Genomic DNA, 18,165 nt, shown 5'->3' on the forward strand with positions numbered 1-18,165 from the left:
TTGTTCCAGTCCGTCATCGTCCTAGTTCTTTCGTCCTGGGCAGCTTCCGTTCTGGTCATGTCGCTGTTTCGTTCGTACACGCGTTTCCGCTCTCTGGCGAGCATGTTTATCGGGATAACCCCCGCCACCACCAGGACAGCCTCAGCCGAGACTGTCCTGTAGGCGCAGGCTATCCTCAGTGCTCCCTGTCTTTGTACGTTTGTCAGTCGTTTGCAGTATTTCTTGACCCCCAACGCGTCGGCCCACACCTCCGCCCCGTAGAGCATGATCGAGTGGGTCGTTGTCATCAGTAGTCGTCTCTTCCATTGTCTCGGTCCAAATGTATTTGCCATAAGACGACTGAGAGCGGAAGTCCTCTCTGCCGCCTTCCTCGCTGTCGGTTGTATGTGCGGCCAGAAGGTCATCTTCGTATCTAGGGTCACCCCCAGATACTCGACCGCCCCACTGGTCCGCAGCGATACCTCTCCGACTGTCATGGGAATCAGGGTATTAATCCTGTTTCCCGTCAGAAGGATGAGTTCTGTCTTGGCCAGGGCAAGGCTAAGTCCGCGTTCAGTCATCCATCTATTGATTCGTAACATCGCGCGGTTCAGAAGCATTTGCGCCAGCTCCGGGGTACGGGCTATTATCACCACAGCCACATCATCGGCGTAGGCAACCAGCTCCACCCCCGGTGGCATCGGTAGTCTTAGTAGTGCGTCGTACAGTATGTTCCAGAAGTCGGGTCCAAGGATTGAGCCTTGGGCGACTCCTGCTGTGATTCGTCTGGTCACTGTTCTGTCGGTCGTCTCGTATCGAATCCATCTGTCGTGTAGGTACTCCCTCATCACCCGCATCAGGTATTCGGGAACCCTGAAAGTTTGTAGGGCCTCCAGAATATCCCCCCACCGAGCGGAGTTGAAGGCATTCCTGACATCAAGAGTCGCGAGAAGTACTATTGGCCTCGCTCCGTAGCACACGAGCCTCGTCCGCCGAAAGGCGTCGGTCACTTGTCGAATCGCCCCTATAGTTGAGCAGCACCGTCTGAATCCGTACTGGTTTCCTGCAAGTCCTCCGTTTGCAGTTACCGCGTTCGTCAGTCTTGGTTTCAATAACGCTTCGTAAAGTTTACCCGCTGTGTCTAGAAGACTCAGGGGCCTATAGGAAGACGGACTATTCGGCTCTCCTTTTCCTTTATGCAGGAGAACCAGTCTAGCAGTCTTCTATCGTCTGGGAAAGATGCCCGCACGTAAGACCGCGTTATACTTATCCAGGAGGAGTCCTGGACGTACGCCCACGATCTGCTGGAGGATCTCTCCCGGTATACCGTCTGGTCCGGGTGCCTTACCAGGCTTGATCGTGGACACAGCCTTAATAAGCTCTGCCCCGACAAACTCTGGCACTGTCGTCTCTTGTTCGTTCGTCATTTCTTCCGTCTCTGGTTGGTTTGAGAAAAGTCCATCTACTATTGCTTTCATGGTGTCTTTGTCTTTTGGTTCAGAAGGGCCAAGGGCCCCCAATTTCTTGGTCACAATCTTGTAACCAAGTCCCCAGGGGTCCCGCTTCACTTCTTCACACAACTGTCTAGCGCATCGGTTTTTACTGTCCTTTATTTTAGTAGTCAGTCTCTTACGTGCCATCTTGTACGCTGTCGATAGTTCGTCCGCGTCTGGTCTGCTCTTTTTCCGTGCGCGGTTCATCCTCCGGCGGCAGGCAATGCATTCCCCACGGAGGAGGCCAATCTCGTCCGTCCACCAGTACATTGCTCGTTTGTGCGTTCGGCCCTTGCGTCGAGTCATCGTGGCGTCGCACAGTTCCGTTATCAGTTCCATTGTCTTGTCCGTTATCCATTCGGCACGCTCCCGCAGACCAAGCTCTGCCGGGACAGACTCGGCGGGTAACGGTGCCTCCCTTAGCAGTTTGTCAAACAGCTCTCTATCTTGTCGTCGTAAGTTCCAATACGTTGAAGTCCTGTCTCTAGTTTGTCCGTTTCGTATGTTCGTCGATTGATTTGTCACCTCAAAGACGATGTGCTGATGATCGCTGGCTGTATAGTCCTCGGTCACCCGCCATCCTCTTATCCGCGACGAGATCCTGTCTGACGTCATCGTCACATCGGGTATTGAGTATCCGAAGCCCGGTCGTCTATAGGTCGTTGTCGTCCCTTGGTTGACCACTACCAGATCAAGCCTTGCGGCCATTTCCAGAAGCAGCCTTCCTCGTTTGTCCGTCGTTGTCATACCCCACTCGACCGCTCTCGCGTTCATGTCTCCCACGACGACAAAGTCACCCGGGAGACCTGTGAGGGCGTCTTCCAGCTTACCGACTTTTTCCTCGTACACTGCCATCGTGCAGTTTGGGGTCAAATATACGCTAACGTAGGTGACGGAATCTACCCTCACCCACGCGTAATCTTCCCCCCTGCCAGAAGCTTGTATTCTCCTAGCCGGTTTGCCTTTGACCCATATGGCCGACGTACCGAGGATATTCGAGAACCAGCCGTCCTGTTCTCGTAAGTCCCACAGTTGCTCGCTCAGTATCAGTATGTCTACGTTTCGTTCCTTCGTTGTCTGTAATATAAGCAGCTGGGCTGCCTCGCGCCTACGCAGGTTTCCTTGTAAGATTCCTGTCATTGTCGTGTCTGCTTCCGGCACTCCTCCAGCGCTGCCCGGTAGGCCGCGCACGCTCCCGTTCCCGGGACGTGCGCCCTCTCCGTTGCACGCGCCTCGGAACATAGGAAGCACGTCGGCTGTTTGGTGGGGCAGGCTCTCCCGACATGGCCAGTCCCCCCGCACCTCCAACAGCACTGTCCTCTGTCAGGTCCTGTGCAGTCCGTTCGTCTATGTCCGTATCCGAGGCACCGGTAGCACCTCGGGACCGTCAATCTTTCTCTCAGCCGACAGTTGACCCAGCCGATCTTGATTCTGCCCTTCTTGAGCAGTTTGTGGGCCGTGTCTCTGTCTGCTTCGAACACTGCCATACAAACGTCGTGTTTATTAGGTCCAAAAATGTGGATCTTAAAGTCCGCATCTTGTCCTGTTTCTCGTTTCAATGCGTTCTGTACATCATTCGTGTCTGTAACACAGTCGAGGTCTAGTATCTCTAGTGTCTGTCCGTGTGTCATGTCTCGTACATTACCCTCATTTCCAAGAGTAACCTGGAGTTTCTCCTGGAACTTCCGTCTTGCGTCTGCGTTACAGCGAAAGCGCATGAGGAGTCCTCCGTCCTTAGTCTTCCGATATCCCGAGATACTCACTTTAGAGCCCTCGGGATTAATCTCCGTCTTTAGTCGGCGCAGGGTATCCGCGTACGTTCGTCCGTCGTTTGGCCGTACCAGTATAACGTTGGTCCCCCCCTTCCGGCGGGAACCACCCGTACTGGGCCGGTTCTTGTCCAGCTCGGGCCGTTTGTTCCCGTGGATAGGCGTCGCCGCTGCGGATGTCGAAGCTAGTGGCCTCTCCCTCCGCGCGCCCAGCGCCACCACAGGGGTAGTCTGTTGCGTCTTCTGTTTGAGGGAAGTCGTCTCCGTCGTTTGGTCATTAGTCTTCTGTTTAGACTTCCTCTTTTTTCTGTTCGCGGAGTTTACCGTGGTTCAGCCTGACTCGTCCGCAACCCTTTGATAGGCGACGGCTTGCTCAGGGCTGGCCCCCGTGTCCTCCCTCTTTCTTTTCTGTCTTTCTGTCCTCCTGTCGTTTACGGACTCCAGGAGGGGATTTAGGCGGTCGCATTCACTCCATGCAATCTCCACCGCCTCCTTTATTACAGCCATACTAGTCGTTATGTCCGTACTAATATTTCTCTGTATCTTAGTCCGTGCCTCCATCTTTTCGAGCGCGGCATCAATGCGCCTGAGCTGCGTGCGAAACAGCTGGAGGTTTTCTGTCATATGTCCGTTGTCATTGTCCACGTATTTCATGTCGGCGTCAGTGTTGGAGGTCTGCTTTTCGGAGCCCTCGTTTTTCCGCGCAGGTGGCACTTGTATGCGCCGCAGCGGTACCGTCACGTCTCGTGTATCACTAGTTCTTGTCGGTGTTCGTCCTGTCGTCGGTTCTTGGCCCTCAGCGGCAGAGACGTAGCTCACCCCGCTGCCGCCGCTTGACCCACTGTCCGTCCTCTGTCGTCTCGGTATGTTCAGTAGTTTCTTGTTTTTTCCTGTCTTTCCCCCCATTCCCGTGCACAAAGTGCGGCCCTCAAAATCCGTGCCGCTGCCCGTGGCCACCGGGGCTTTCACCCGATCGGAACCCGGGGTGGATTCCTCCTGAGAAGGAGTTACCACTTGAGGTACATCAATGTTTTCATTGTGCATATTCATATTGTTGGTTTTGTCCCGTTGTGCTGAAGGTCCCTCGTGGTCGCGACTCCACGAACCGCGCTGGGACAGCGCACGGCCCCTGAGGTCCCCCCCCCCCCTGTATGTTTACCCTGTGTGTTCAGTGTTCCCCCCTGTGGTGTGTGCGTGTACGTGAGTGCCCATAGGCGAAACCGGGCTTCATTCACGGGGAGAGTCCTTTTAGAGATATCCCCTTCTCTCGCTTTCGGGCGACTTCGTTTATAGGAGTCCCCGACCATTCGCTTTTCGGTAAGACCCGTTTATAGGGTCACCGAGCATTCACTTCTCCGGTTTGCCAGAAGGCGTGTGTGTGTGAGTGTTTGCGTAGTGTGTGTGTGTGTGTATGTGTATGAGTGATTAATGGTTGGACACATCGGCAGAATACCATTATCTTTTGCGTCATTTGTGAGCCATATCTTCCTCTTGGCCGTGTCCGTTATAGCGTTGCTGCTCAGAGCATTGACGCGACGGACAACGTTTCCACCGGGCACGTCGTGGACGTTGGAAGCTAGCATTTGCCCAGTGAGGTGTTACCACTCACTAGACCAGCCCGGCAATTATTATTATTATTATTATTATTATTATTATTATTATTATTATTATTATTATTATTATTATTATTATTATTATTATTATTATTATTATTATTATTATTATTATTATTATTATTATTATTATTATTATTATTATTATTATTATTATTATTATTATTATTATTATTATTATTATTATTATTATTATTATTATTATTATTATTATTATTATTATTATTATTATTGTACTACCTCTACTTGTTTTCTTTTCCGATTCAATGTTTTATCTAAATTTTCTTTTGTTGCAAAGTGTTGCCGATATTTAATTTTAAATTTTAATTGATCCCCGATAAGAAGAATTAAAGCTGCTATACTAGTATCATCCAATGCGTGAAAAACATCAATTGTGATTTTGTTTTCTGAGAAAAAAGAACAAATTAGTTTATATTAAAAATGACATTCTTACGTGATCCGAGCCGTCAGCAATTTCGAGAATGCAGAATGATATATACTGACCCGGCGTCGAATCGTAACCGTTATCGAGTTTGTTTACAATGGCATTGTTAAGATGACTTTTTTAGGAATTTCTAAGAAACGAAAACAAAGCCACCATAAAATGCATCGTGTTTACAGCAAAACATCATAAATATAATACTGTACAAAATAGTTTACAAATAAAATTTTTAAGCTGCTTTGTTGTACTAGATAAATAATGTTTGACTACCGTTTTACAAAAAAAGTATTATAATACACATTCTATTATTTCAAGATCGTAATATGTTACAGAAGCAATAAATGTAGAGAATTATTAATGTTGAAAATTTCATAAAACTTTACGGAATCTTTGAACATTATATTTTAAAGACAAAGCCTTCTATCTCTTTCTGTTGATAGAAATAAATAATAATGTACACATACCTTCAAATGCACAAATGAAGTCCTCTAAATCCCAAGAACGTAAAAGATTTTTCCCATTCTCGTCGGCCATTGTAATTAAATCTCACAAACACAATAAAAATAAATATGGAACTATGTAATTGCCGATGTCCTGCTTACCGGTCAAGCTTCCCAAGTCAGAATAAACGCCATTCGCGAAATGCCTGTAGGCGAGAACAACGAAAAATAGGAGGGGGGTCGCGAGCAAATGCCGCTTGAAATCTACATTACCTATTGAATAGTCGATAAATATAAATTCGTATCAATATTTTCACTAGACTATTTCTAGATTGTTAAGTTTTGCTTCAAATCGCATAGAATTGGTTTTGCCTCAATTCTATTTGTTTAGTACACTCAACGGTTGATAATCATTGAAATACGGTGATAAAAAATCACCGGCTCACTCGTTTGATTGAATAAACTATTGCATTATCTCAACGAAAGCGTGACCGTTTGAATCGCATTGAACTACTGATTCAATAAAGTACTTTACTCGTAAACTAATCATTATTACCATATCAAGTACCTTTTCATTACAAATATTTTATTGTTTCAATTAAACTATTAACCAGTATTTATGAAATAATATTTAGTTTATGAATAATGTACTTTATTGAATCAGTAGTTCGATGCAATTCAAACCGTCAAGCTTGCGTAGATATAATGAAATAGATAGTTATGAAAGCTTTTTATTGAGTTCAATGAATTCGCTTCATTCCGAAAAGATATATCAAAACTAATATTTCTACGGTGAAATATTTGATTGAATAAATGAAATCAGTTTCATAATAGATTTGTCAAAGAAATTAGATATATGTTTTGATTGAATCAGCACTGAATCTAATAAATATTTCTTCCACTGTATTAAATGGTTTTATTGAAATAAATGAATATTTATGATGTAATTTTATGTACTTGCAATAAAATATTTCATTATAGTAATATTATCATTTCAATATTAATATGATATATCTAATTTGAAAAAAATGTTGTGTATGAATCAGTGTTATTGTATTGGAAACAATGAATCATTTGATCAATTCTATATAGTATATAGTAGTTTTCAGAATTTCAGTGAAATTATTGAATAATTTTATAAAACAAACGAGTTGCACTAGATTGATAAAAAATAAAGATTTTCTAAATACATTTATTGGTTTAAATTATGATATGGTAAAATTAATAGATGAATATTTAATAAATAGTATAATAATTTTTCTTATATATATATATATATATATCTATATATATATATATATAAGAAAATATATATATATATATATATTGCAACGATTGCCGAAAATCGTGAGGACTCGCGTGAACTGCTGAGCGTGGCTAAGCGTAACAGCCGTGATCGGTTTGGGTTAGAGAGAGAGAGAGGGCGCGTTAGGGGCAATGACCGGGAGGGGAGAGCTAGCGAGCCAGTATGACTGTGTCCTTCAGTCAGGCGACCTCGCAGCTTTTTTGCATTGGAAGCAACAACGTGGTTTCCCATCCGAATGACATACCGGGAGTTAGAACAGATAGTTAATGAGTTGTGGGGCGGGCGTGCACACTGCGCAACGTGTGCACCAACAGCGGCAACAACAATCAGAGTGGTAGGACGGGTGCACACACTGCACAACGTGTGTGACACCGGCACCGGCAAAGACAACTCGAGCAGCATCCACCGTACGGCGTAGCAACAGCCGCAGAAGGCGTCGCAGAGGCAGCTCGTGATCCGCGTAAGTGGATACGGTTGGCCACCGTATCCTCCTCTAATTAACGGTAAGTGCGCCGCACTTTGTCCTACGTTTGCGTGCGATCCCGCGCAGCGTGCGCGGCGGGTTTTGGGTAGCGTGCGTGCGACTAGTCCGCGACGTCCGTTAAATATACTCTCTCTCTCTCCATTCGAATTATTATATCGACACAGCGTGCGATAAGACTCTCGGCAAATCCCTCCTTGTACAGAATTAGTTTCGTCTAATAAAGTAGTCAGATACCAATAAGAGACGATCTTATTATTTCGTCTTCCGTTTGTCCGGCGTCGGTGTTATTGTTTACATTCGATTCGAACGCGCCGGTAATCCAGCACGGATCGCGCGAGCATAGTAGGAGCTGTTCGTCGACCGAGGTGTTTGCGGTGTCCGACGGAGCGCTAGTAAGCTAGCGCACCAGCGCCACTTTGCGGAGAGATCGCGCACCCAAGTTGGATCGCTGAGTGGCCACGGCGCATGCGTACGCCGGAGCGAGGTGAGTAAATGTGCTAGAAGCATACGGCTAGTAGAGCACCGTTTGGCTGCCGTGATAAGTATATTTACTAGGGATAAGCGGCTATACGGCAGCCTGTTACAATATATTGTATTGGAGTAGCTATCCGTTTAAATTCGAAAATCGGAGAGCAGGAGGGAATGGGTGTCAGTCAACCAACTTTCTACTAGCACAAAATCATAATATGAGAATCACGGTTAATATCATATACGAGATCGTTTATTTCCTCTAAAGTCTACAATGTATTCGGCCCGAGTGTTTATGTTTACAAGACAACAACATACAGTGTCGGATCGCTCGCTGCTCTTTGTTCGCCGAGTTATTACATGCACGATTCTTATTGAGTACGCGAGATTAGTTAATAACAATTATAGTAATCGCGGAATTAAGCTGGCCAGCTTACCTTATTAGCAGTTGTACGGTAGCACGAGAGTAAACGTTCGCACCCTAGTTGCGGAAAAGTCAGTCTTTGTTGCGAGGTATCTTGCGTTTTCAGTTTCACCCTCGACGGCGAAACTGCTTACTCACGCACACTAGCACGCACTCAGCTCCGTCAGGCGAAGGCACAGCTCCTCTCGGTTCTTATCAGTTGACTCTCTTATGCGATATCGATAGCTAATCCTTTTAGTACTCTCAGAAAACTCAGAAAAAACTCCGATCTTTCTTAGCAGCAGCTGAGTGTGCGGGTTCTAATATTCCACTGATTCGTTTTCATACGCGCGCGTTCCGTCTCGTCTCGTGCCGAATTCCCTCAATACCTTTCGCCCCAACCGGCAGGTGCTGCCCTCGCCGGCAGCCGCAAGGTTAGGCTATTAGCGCTAATAAGACGTTTACCGTCACAATATATAATAATCATTTTTTTAATAATTTAATTTATTTTTCTATCTCTGCAGCTTCTTTCAATATCTTCATTCCTTTCATTTCCAGGTCTTTAACTTCTTGAGCTTATCTTTTTTTTCGACTTCTTCTTTAGCTCTGTTTTTATCTTCGCTCTTTTTTTTTATTTAAATAATCAATATAATTAAAGTGAGCTATACCCGTAGATTGCATACTTTTGGTGACGGGCTGAGTCCTTCTAAATGGTTTTATGACTTCATACACACGTCTTAATGCTACAATCTTTTTTCGTTTTGATTTTCTATCAGACACTCAGAACTTACTGAAAAGCTACGTACTAACGCAGCATTCTCATGACTTAATATGGGAATCATTTTTATGAATTGTGCTGAATGTACAGTTGGATTCCTTCAGTTAGTAATCACTTCCATCCAAAACTTATCTAATGGTTTTTGATTGTGATCACAAAACTTTATTGTCTCTATAATATTACTCAATCTACAAACGTTAATATATTCTAATTTCACTTTATCCGCAAAAGAGCCCGAAATCCACAAGTTACTATGTAAGGTACTTAAACAAGAGTCGAGTCTTTTTCCAGTTTTTATTGGGTATTCCCTGACCGAGTTAGAATCAAAACAACTTATAGTTCTCGTGAATCCATACAAAAGTGGAAATGGTTATTGCAATTTTTTCACTCAAGCCAAATGCCACTGCAACAATGTTCTCTGAAACGAGTTATGTTGTACTCACTCGATTTCGGTTTAAGATTTAATAGGAAATTTTTTGTTTCAAATCCCAAATCGATCTTACTCGTAGGAATCAAATTATTGTGCGGTAATTCAACTATTTTTTCTGAGAACTTCTAGTTTTAGAAATCTTCTCATAATAGTGGTCTTCAAATAAGTGATTTCTTGATAAAGAAATAAATATTTTATCTATCTTGATAAAGAATAAAAGACCTTAAAGGATGATCTGATTGAAATTCTCTCAAAAATGGTTCTACTAAAGTGACAAGTGAATTAAAAAACGTTAATTTAGCTGATAAAATTTGTAATAATGCAAAGAAGGAAAATAGTGAGAGCTGGAAATTCCCTTCATTTTAATTATATTCAGCAACGTTTCGTGAGTATATTTGCTCACCTCATCAGGTTTTATTAACAGAAAAACAACAAATTATTAACAATAAAGTTGCAAATGTAATTTTAACGGCATATAATTATATGTATATATATGTACTCCATTTCTCTCATAGTCGAATTATTATAGGCTAAAACGAATAGCTCGTAGCTAATAAAGTTACAATAGAGTAAGAAATCAAGCATTTCAACACATATATACGTATATATTCTTCATATATCATCCCTTCCTCATCGATCTTAATAAAAGCTTGTAAATATGACTAATATGTTGTATATCCTCTTTTCTATTTAAAATGATTGTATGTAAGCCGATGTGCAACATTTCGGATATTCTGCGTTTCTTATAATTCTTTTCATAATCCGATATCTTAGCTTCATCCTAGTCAAATTCGTGTGAGAGAGTTCCTCTAAGTGTAGCTACTAGTGTATCTGAATCAATATTTTTTTTGTGTTCATTTAGTCTAATTTTTAAGCACCGCTTACTTTTACCTATGTAGACCGCTGAACATTGTTTGCAGTTAAAACTGTAGACAATACTAGTGTTGTCTAATAAATCAGATTTGTCTTTTCCTAAACGAATAAACTCTTGTAATGGTTTTTGTAATAAAGGGATTGGAGTAATGTCATGTTTTTTTAACACAGATGAAGAGAACATTTTTTAAAGATGTTGCAATTATTTGGAATAGCGATTATAGGTAGTTTTTGATTTATCAATTTTTTAGAATTGTTCTTCCCTTTTTTATATTTGCTAATCCGTTTGTGTATTTTTTGATAAATTCAGATGGATAATTATTCACGAGAATATTTTGTCAATCGCGACTGTTATTTTTGTATTCGCGCCGAGCGCTAGTTTTCGCAGTCAAATTTCGAATTCTCTCTTTCTCACTCTCTCCATATTATTGTTATTCATTGTAAATCCTATTCACTTGTGAAAGTCTTTCGGCCCATCGAAGACTGTAGTTTATTAGAATTAAACGTTATTAATTTTATTCGCCGAATTACTTTATATCGTTTCCTTAAAATTTAACCGATCTATCACGGATTAAATTTCATCTAGGGGATTAGTTCGAATAAGCATTAGGTCATTCAGACCTAAGATAGATCGAGTGTCATAAGTCAGATGACTTAAGGTGAGTTCAACTCGGATGGAAAGAAGACATAGGAACGAAAGTATCAAACGTAAAGGTGAATACACGTATAATCATACGTGTTTAACGGAGCGGCGGTTAGCTCTGCATCGTGGGAGTTTTTGCTTTAATAAATTTCTTTTTATACTAGTTAATCCTCCGCGTTATAAGTTTTCTTAAATGATAAAATTTGTAATAATGGAAATTAAGATATTTTTGTTCCAAACGATCACGTTTTAATATCATTAGATGTACGTTCCTTATTCACGAATATATCTTGTGATTTAGTCTTGGAGGGATTGGACAAACGTTATGAATAAATTAAAAATTGTGAGATTCCAATAGAAGAGATTCAGAGAGGTATAAAATTTTTATTTAATAAGAAATTTTGTGTTCAAAAAAATTTATTATAAACAAATATTTGGAAGCCCGATAGGCTCCTCCATATCTTCTTTATTAGCTGATATTGTAATGCAAGACTTAGAGAAAAACTGCCTGAACGTGTTGTGGAATAAATATCGAATTAATCCTGTTTTCTGCTATAGATATATTGATGATACTTTGATGTGCGTTCCGAAAGATAAAATTGATTTAGTTGTCGAGACGTTTATTCTTATCATAATAGATTACAATTTACGTTTGAAATGGAAATGAATAATTTTATTCCATTTCTCGACTTAAAATTGATCAGAAATAATAATAAATTAGAATTTGACTGGTTTAGAAAAACAACACAAACTAACAGAATTTTGAATTTTAATTCAGAACATACAATTCATCAAAAAGTTTAGTTGATCGGGTGTTTTTACTTGCTGAAAAAAATTCCGTTCGCGTAATTTAAAAATAGTTACTAATATCCTGAAAAAGAATAATTATCCATCTGAATTTATCAAAAAATACATAAACGGATTAGCAAATATAAAAAAGGGAAGAACAATTCTAAAAAATTGATAAATCAAAAACTACCTATAATCGCTATTCCAAATAATTGCAACATCTTTAAAAAATGTTCTCTTCATCTGTGTTAAAAAAACATGACATTACTCCAATCCCTTTATTACAAAAACCATTACAAGAGTTTATTCGTTTAGGAAAAGACAAATCTGATTCATTAGACAACACTAGTATTGTCTACAGTTTTAACTGCAAACAATGTTCAGCGGTCTACATAGGTAAAAGTAAGCGGTGCTTAAAAATTAGACTAAATGAACATAAAAAAAACATTGATTCAGATACACTAGTAGCTACACTTAGAGGAACTCTCTCACACGAATTTGACTAGGATGAAGCTAAGATATCGGATTTTGAAAAGAATTATAAGAAACGCAGAATATCCGAAATGTTGCACATCGGCTTACATAAAATCACTTTAAATAGAAAAAAGGATATACAACATATTAGTCATATTTACAAGCTTTTATTAAGATCGATGAGGAAGGGATGATAGATGAAGAATATATACGTATATATGTGTTGAAATACTTGATTTCTTACTGTATTGTAACGTTATTGGCTACGAGCTATTCGTTTTAACCTATAATAATTTGACTACGAGAAAAATAAGGTACGGATATATACATATAATTATATGCTATTAAAATTACATTCGCAAGTTTGCAAAATCAAGTTTAAGGTCAAGTTTAACGTCATCATCAGTCGGCAGTCTCTGAACTCTACAACTATTATCTATAATATTTTTCGAACGGTTTGCAAAGTTTTCAGTTATCCTACAATCTAATTTAATATTTCACACTATATGTCTATATTTTGTCACTTGTGCAATCGTAAGTCTTAGTGAAATGACACTTATGCAGAAGTATACAAAATGGTTTTTTATTATTTTCCCATGAATATTCACTTCTGCAGACGCAATATAATTATGCGGACTGTAAATATATGTATATAATGGATTTAAGGGGTAATTCCCTAACCCATTTCACGGGTAGAAAAATATCGGTCAAGCTCTATCTATTTCGTGTTTAGTAACTCTCAAAACAACTTTAAGGTCACACAAACACACACACACACACGCGCGCACACGCACAGATATATATAAGCTAAAATTTAATCAGCATTATGTATGTATAATATAGTATGAATGGACGTACATATCTGATTTCTTGTTTGAAACGTACTAATATTTTTAATATAATTGAGTAAATAAATTAGCACCTTACTTGTTTTTAGACTGATTGTGAGTATCATCAACGGTCGCTGCTATGTTTCCACGTTGTGTCAATCTCACGCTGACTCTGCGCTCCTGGCCATCTACACCAGGCACTAAAAAACATTATATACTTTCAAGCTTTTAAATGCGATTTCATGTCATCGAACATTCAAATTATTTCATCCATTACATGACTATATGAAGAATTTCAAATGAAGGATTAATAATTATATAGAAATATCGTACAAAAACTTCTAGGCAAAACTAACACTTATTTTTTATACCAGAAGTAGTTTTCATTAACTTATCTTTTTAATTATTAACAAAAATTAATCGTTAATTGAAGAACTATAATAGATAACCATTATTAAATGTCAATTGTTACGGTCACGTCACGCATGCGATATGCTGCATACATGAAGCACTCAATACTAATTAAGATTATAATTCTCGGTTCTTCTCATTATCTTTTATTTTCTGTTCAACTTCTACGTATTACTTACACACTATCCTATTATTAAAGTCAAAAGTTGACGTTATCACTTTTTATCAAAAAAAGTTTTGATTTAATCTATGCTGTTTTGAAAAAGTTTTTTCAGTTTATTACATATGAACAATGTTTTTAAAAAAATCTTCTAACGGTATGTAAGATACGTCGAACTACGCATATATAACGTATATGAGAGCATAATTATACAACCGGATGTTCATCCGACTATCGATACATTATCTATATAACCTACAAATAAACGTGTTACAGACTGACCAAACCAATCGGCTGTCCGATTCATATGTGGTTAAGGTAATAAATGTTTTTATTTTAAGCATTCACGATACTCGTGCAATGATTGAAATCACTTGTACACCATTTTCTAAGTAATGAATTTTAGTTAAAATTTGTTGTACGACTATTAATTAATATCAGCATCAAATCAAAAAGTAAATATAACAATCTAAAATATTGATAAATATCGATTATTTTACAAACTATTATATCACGTAATTATGTCACGAACTTTAGTCAACACTTGACAATTTTGTGACTTCTATGGAGTATAGCGTATACCATACGTATATACTATAAGCGCTTTTATAACGATGATTATTGTTTATTGTGCAAATTTAAGTATATTTATTTCAAGAACATAATCGTTAACCTGAAAATTGAATTCATCAGATAACATAAATGTAATTTAGGATAACAGAAATAGAAAGATAGTCAACGAACTACCATTAAAAACAAAAAATGTATTTAACTATAATGATAAATGCAATACTCTTAATTAAATTTAATTTTTCTACTGTATGAAAAGTAGCAATAATAATTCTTATTTCTAAACCAGGTCAATCATCCGAACTTGATTTATCATCCAGACAAATCAGCCTATTGCTAATTCTCTCAAAACAGTGTGAAAAAAAATAATAATTAGCCTTTTGACTTGTCATCGAACTACACATTGTAAGAATAGGACAGATGGCAAAACATTTATTTAGGCAAACAAAGACGTCACGCACTTCTTGCCTTCGACGAACTGATTTGGCAAGAAAAAGGCCAAATAAGAAATTCATGGCGAAAAAACCGCTTGACGATCGTGATAAGCGGTCACTTCTGACGCTACTGGCAAAAGGAAGTTCTTCATGAGTATCAGCTGCTCTCAAAGTGACTGACCCCAAGTATACTGCTGAGAATTGGGGATCTCGTCCTCATTATGGATCTGAATTCACCCTCCCCCACTCGGTAGACATTTGCCCAAGTCCTAGAACTGCTTGAAGGGTGGCTAGATTGAAAACAGCCACAACTATCCTAACTCAACCCTTCTTCAAACTAGTCCGATTACTGGTTACTCTCGAGGTGCTTTATCATGGTGGCCGACGCTTCTTCTCCTCCCCCAGTAATGATAAGTACAGACAGTAAGCTAATTGGCCTATATAAAGTCACCAGTTCTATTTCTTTTCCGGGTTTTGGTATTAACATAATTACAGCTACTTTCCAATGAGTTGGAAAGTAGCATTAACGACATAAATTAAAAACTATTGATATGTATTCTATTGTTATTGTTATTGTTATTGTTATTGTTATTACTTCAAGAACTACGTCCACGTGGAACGCTGCAGAGGTAAACTAAGTACCTGTACGCATTAGTCTTGGTTCCCTATAGTCATGAATATTTTTTTTTTTTTTTTTTTATTTTAACGTCGCTCTATTTATGCTCCATCAGTGCTAATTAGCGACGGAGGCTTGCAATGTGTTTGAGAACAAAGCACATGAAACTTTTTTCAGAGGTGCTTGTATCAGCAGGTACTGGGAATCGAACCCGGGCCTACCGGGTGCGAGTCCGTCGCCCTACCGACCGAGCCATTGCAGGCCTCTGATAGTCATGAATATGCAGACTCACCTTCTCTATCATTTTTTTAAATGATGTAGGAGGATAAAGTTGAACACAATCATGACTGGACCTATAGTTTAAGGTGGAATCCGAATCACCGGAAATCACAGTAATACACATATGAAAATTTCATTTCTGAAAATCTTGACATATCCGGGGCTCGAACCCGCGACCTCTTACACAGAAGCCTGGGCTCTTACCCACTGAGCCACCGTGACCCCAATATTGCTTTTGAGAGTAATTTTTTTATCACTTTGCCTGTAATGTAATCAAAACCAGATACTTTTTTATTCTTAATTGAATTTATTAACTGTAATACTTCCTTTATTTTAACTGGCGTAATTAGTGTATTATCTTGGACGTCACATTCTTCTTGTAGAGTTCCTTCTTTTTGTTCTGAAATTTTTCTTTCGTGAGGTTAGAATACTGAATTTGGACGTTTGGCGAATGTTTCTGTTTCTTCACTATCTAATTTCACCCACCTTCTACAAGATTTTTTTATTGGTAGAATGAATGTGGTTGGTCTTTTAAGTCATATAGTGGCTTTTCAAAACGAATAGCCAGTTGCTTCTGTAGGATTAAGTGCTTTGAGTGTTTTCTGCATTTTTATGTTCTTCTCTTTAATCCTTTAATGTGCAAATTGCCAAAATTATCCTGAATTGCTATTTTTGAGTTTGCAGTCCGCTATCTTGGATCCGCCATTTTAAATTTTGATGTAATAATAATTAATTTGGATCTAATGGTGCTGAGAGTTTATAAAACTATTGAATAAAGAGGATTGAAGACTATACAGTGTCTATAAAACTGCGTAAGTACGTTATTTCAGCTGACTCATCACGGCCGCCATCTTGAAAATCAATTTTCTGAGCTAATTTTGCTAATATGCATCTAATTTATTGTCACAAGACTCGCAAAAGTAATTTTTCCCGCTAAAACTTTGATTATACTTCAAAAGTGCATATTACTGTGATTTTGCAATAATTTCAGGCATCCGGGCACTAATTTGGGTTGCAAAAATCAAAGTTTGTCAAAGTATTTTGGATTGCAAAAATCAAAGTTTGTCAAAGTATTTTTTTGAAGTACAACTTTCGGGTCCCGTATCCTAATGGATTTATAAAAATGTTTTGTTTAATTTTGCCTTTATCTTGACTTAATCTAGTAATTAGGTAACTCTTTCTAAGGTGTATGTTTTCCTTGATTTTATCTATAATTTTAATTGAGGTGAATTTTTGTACGTAATATTTGTTTATAATAGTAGAGCACTCATTTAATAATTCAGTGTGTTGAGTATTTTAATGCTGTTTTCAATGTTAATGGTTGTTTTAAGATGGATGTTACATGTGATTCGTTCTTCAATGAGGTGTGTGTATTTATTCTTGTCAATTTCTTTGTAGGTATTTATAATTTTATGTAACTCTGTTTGTAATGTGATTAGTACTGAAGAGTGGTTAGATATTAAGTCTAAGCAAGATGATGCTTCAAAGTATTTTTTATCAGTACCTTTTACAATTGTAAAGTCTTTTAGATCAGATAACTTTTTAAATCAGCTGATCAATAGGTTGGTTCTCTATCGTAATCGGAATGCAGTTATTTTTTTGTAAGACTTTATAGAGTAATCTACCTCTAGTTAACCGTAATCAGGCCTCTGTTATTATTTATACTCACGCTGGGTGCTTGTAAGTTCATTTCGCTTGTAAGCGATTGAACAAGATGTTCTATTGTTGTTTTTATTGTAATCGTAGAACCTCCGTGTGCTTTATCCAGTGATCCAGTGCGTGGATTGTTTTGTGTACAGTGTAATTTGGTATGTTTAAGGAGTTTTTGCTTGTGGAGTGAGTTTCAGAAATTAACATGATATCAATATTTTCATATAGTAACAAAGCTTTTAGTTCGAAATGTCTCTTCATATGTCCGTTTACATTCCAAATTACTATTTTTAATCTGCTCATTATGCTAATGTATTAACAAGGATCGTTTAAAGATTTAACATCGTATCCATTTGTTTCATTAGTTGCCCTAACATATTTAAAAGTTTGTTATTATTTACTTCATTATTGAGTCTGCTGTTTTCTGTTTGGGTGTTTGTTTTGATTCGTCTGCCTCAGTTTGTTTTGATTTGTTGTTGCTTGTGCATATGTTTTGTTTCGTTTTGCTTCGTATGTGTTTATGTTTGTATTTAAATTAAGTTGGGTATAATGAGTTAATTTTCTCTTAACTTTGTGTATAATTTCCGTTATAGATGAATACGTATTGGATATCACTTGTAGTTTGCAGTGTAGTTCCCTTGTCAATTAGCGCACTTTACTTCCTTTACTTTTATTAATGGGTGCATACCTCTTTATTTTTTTTTAATTGTGCATTATTTCGTTGCATGTTGTTTTGCACACTCCTTTTTTGAAACAATAATTTTTTGTATGTTCGTATTCTTGGCAATTTTGACATTGCGGAATGTCTCATTAAGTGTATGGTGGTTCTAA

At 38.7% G+C, this 18,165-nt stretch overlaps 1 protein-coding gene across 1 annotated transcript in view; it reads right to left on the reverse strand.

Moving 5' to 3' along the window:
- Positions 1-18,165, reverse strand: part of LOC131675601 (casein kinase I-like) — a 567,349-nt gene that overhangs the window by 101,939 nt on the left and 447,245 nt on the right. Inside the window, exon 9 of the mRNA XM_058954633.1 lies at positions 13,312-13,414. Coding sequence (XP_058810616.1) covers positions 13,312-13,414 — 103 coding nt within the window. The remainder of the gene's footprint in view (positions 1-13,311; positions 13,415-18,165) is intronic.

Source organism: Phymastichus coffea, unplaced genomic scaffold (assembly GCF_024137745.1).
Source record: "Phymastichus coffea isolate CEN01 unplaced genomic scaffold, Cenicafe_Pcof_1.1 PCOF00027, whole genome shotgun sequence".
In the NCBI taxonomy this organism is placed as follows: Eukaryota; Metazoa; Arthropoda; class Insecta; order Hymenoptera; family Eulophidae; genus Phymastichus; species Phymastichus coffea.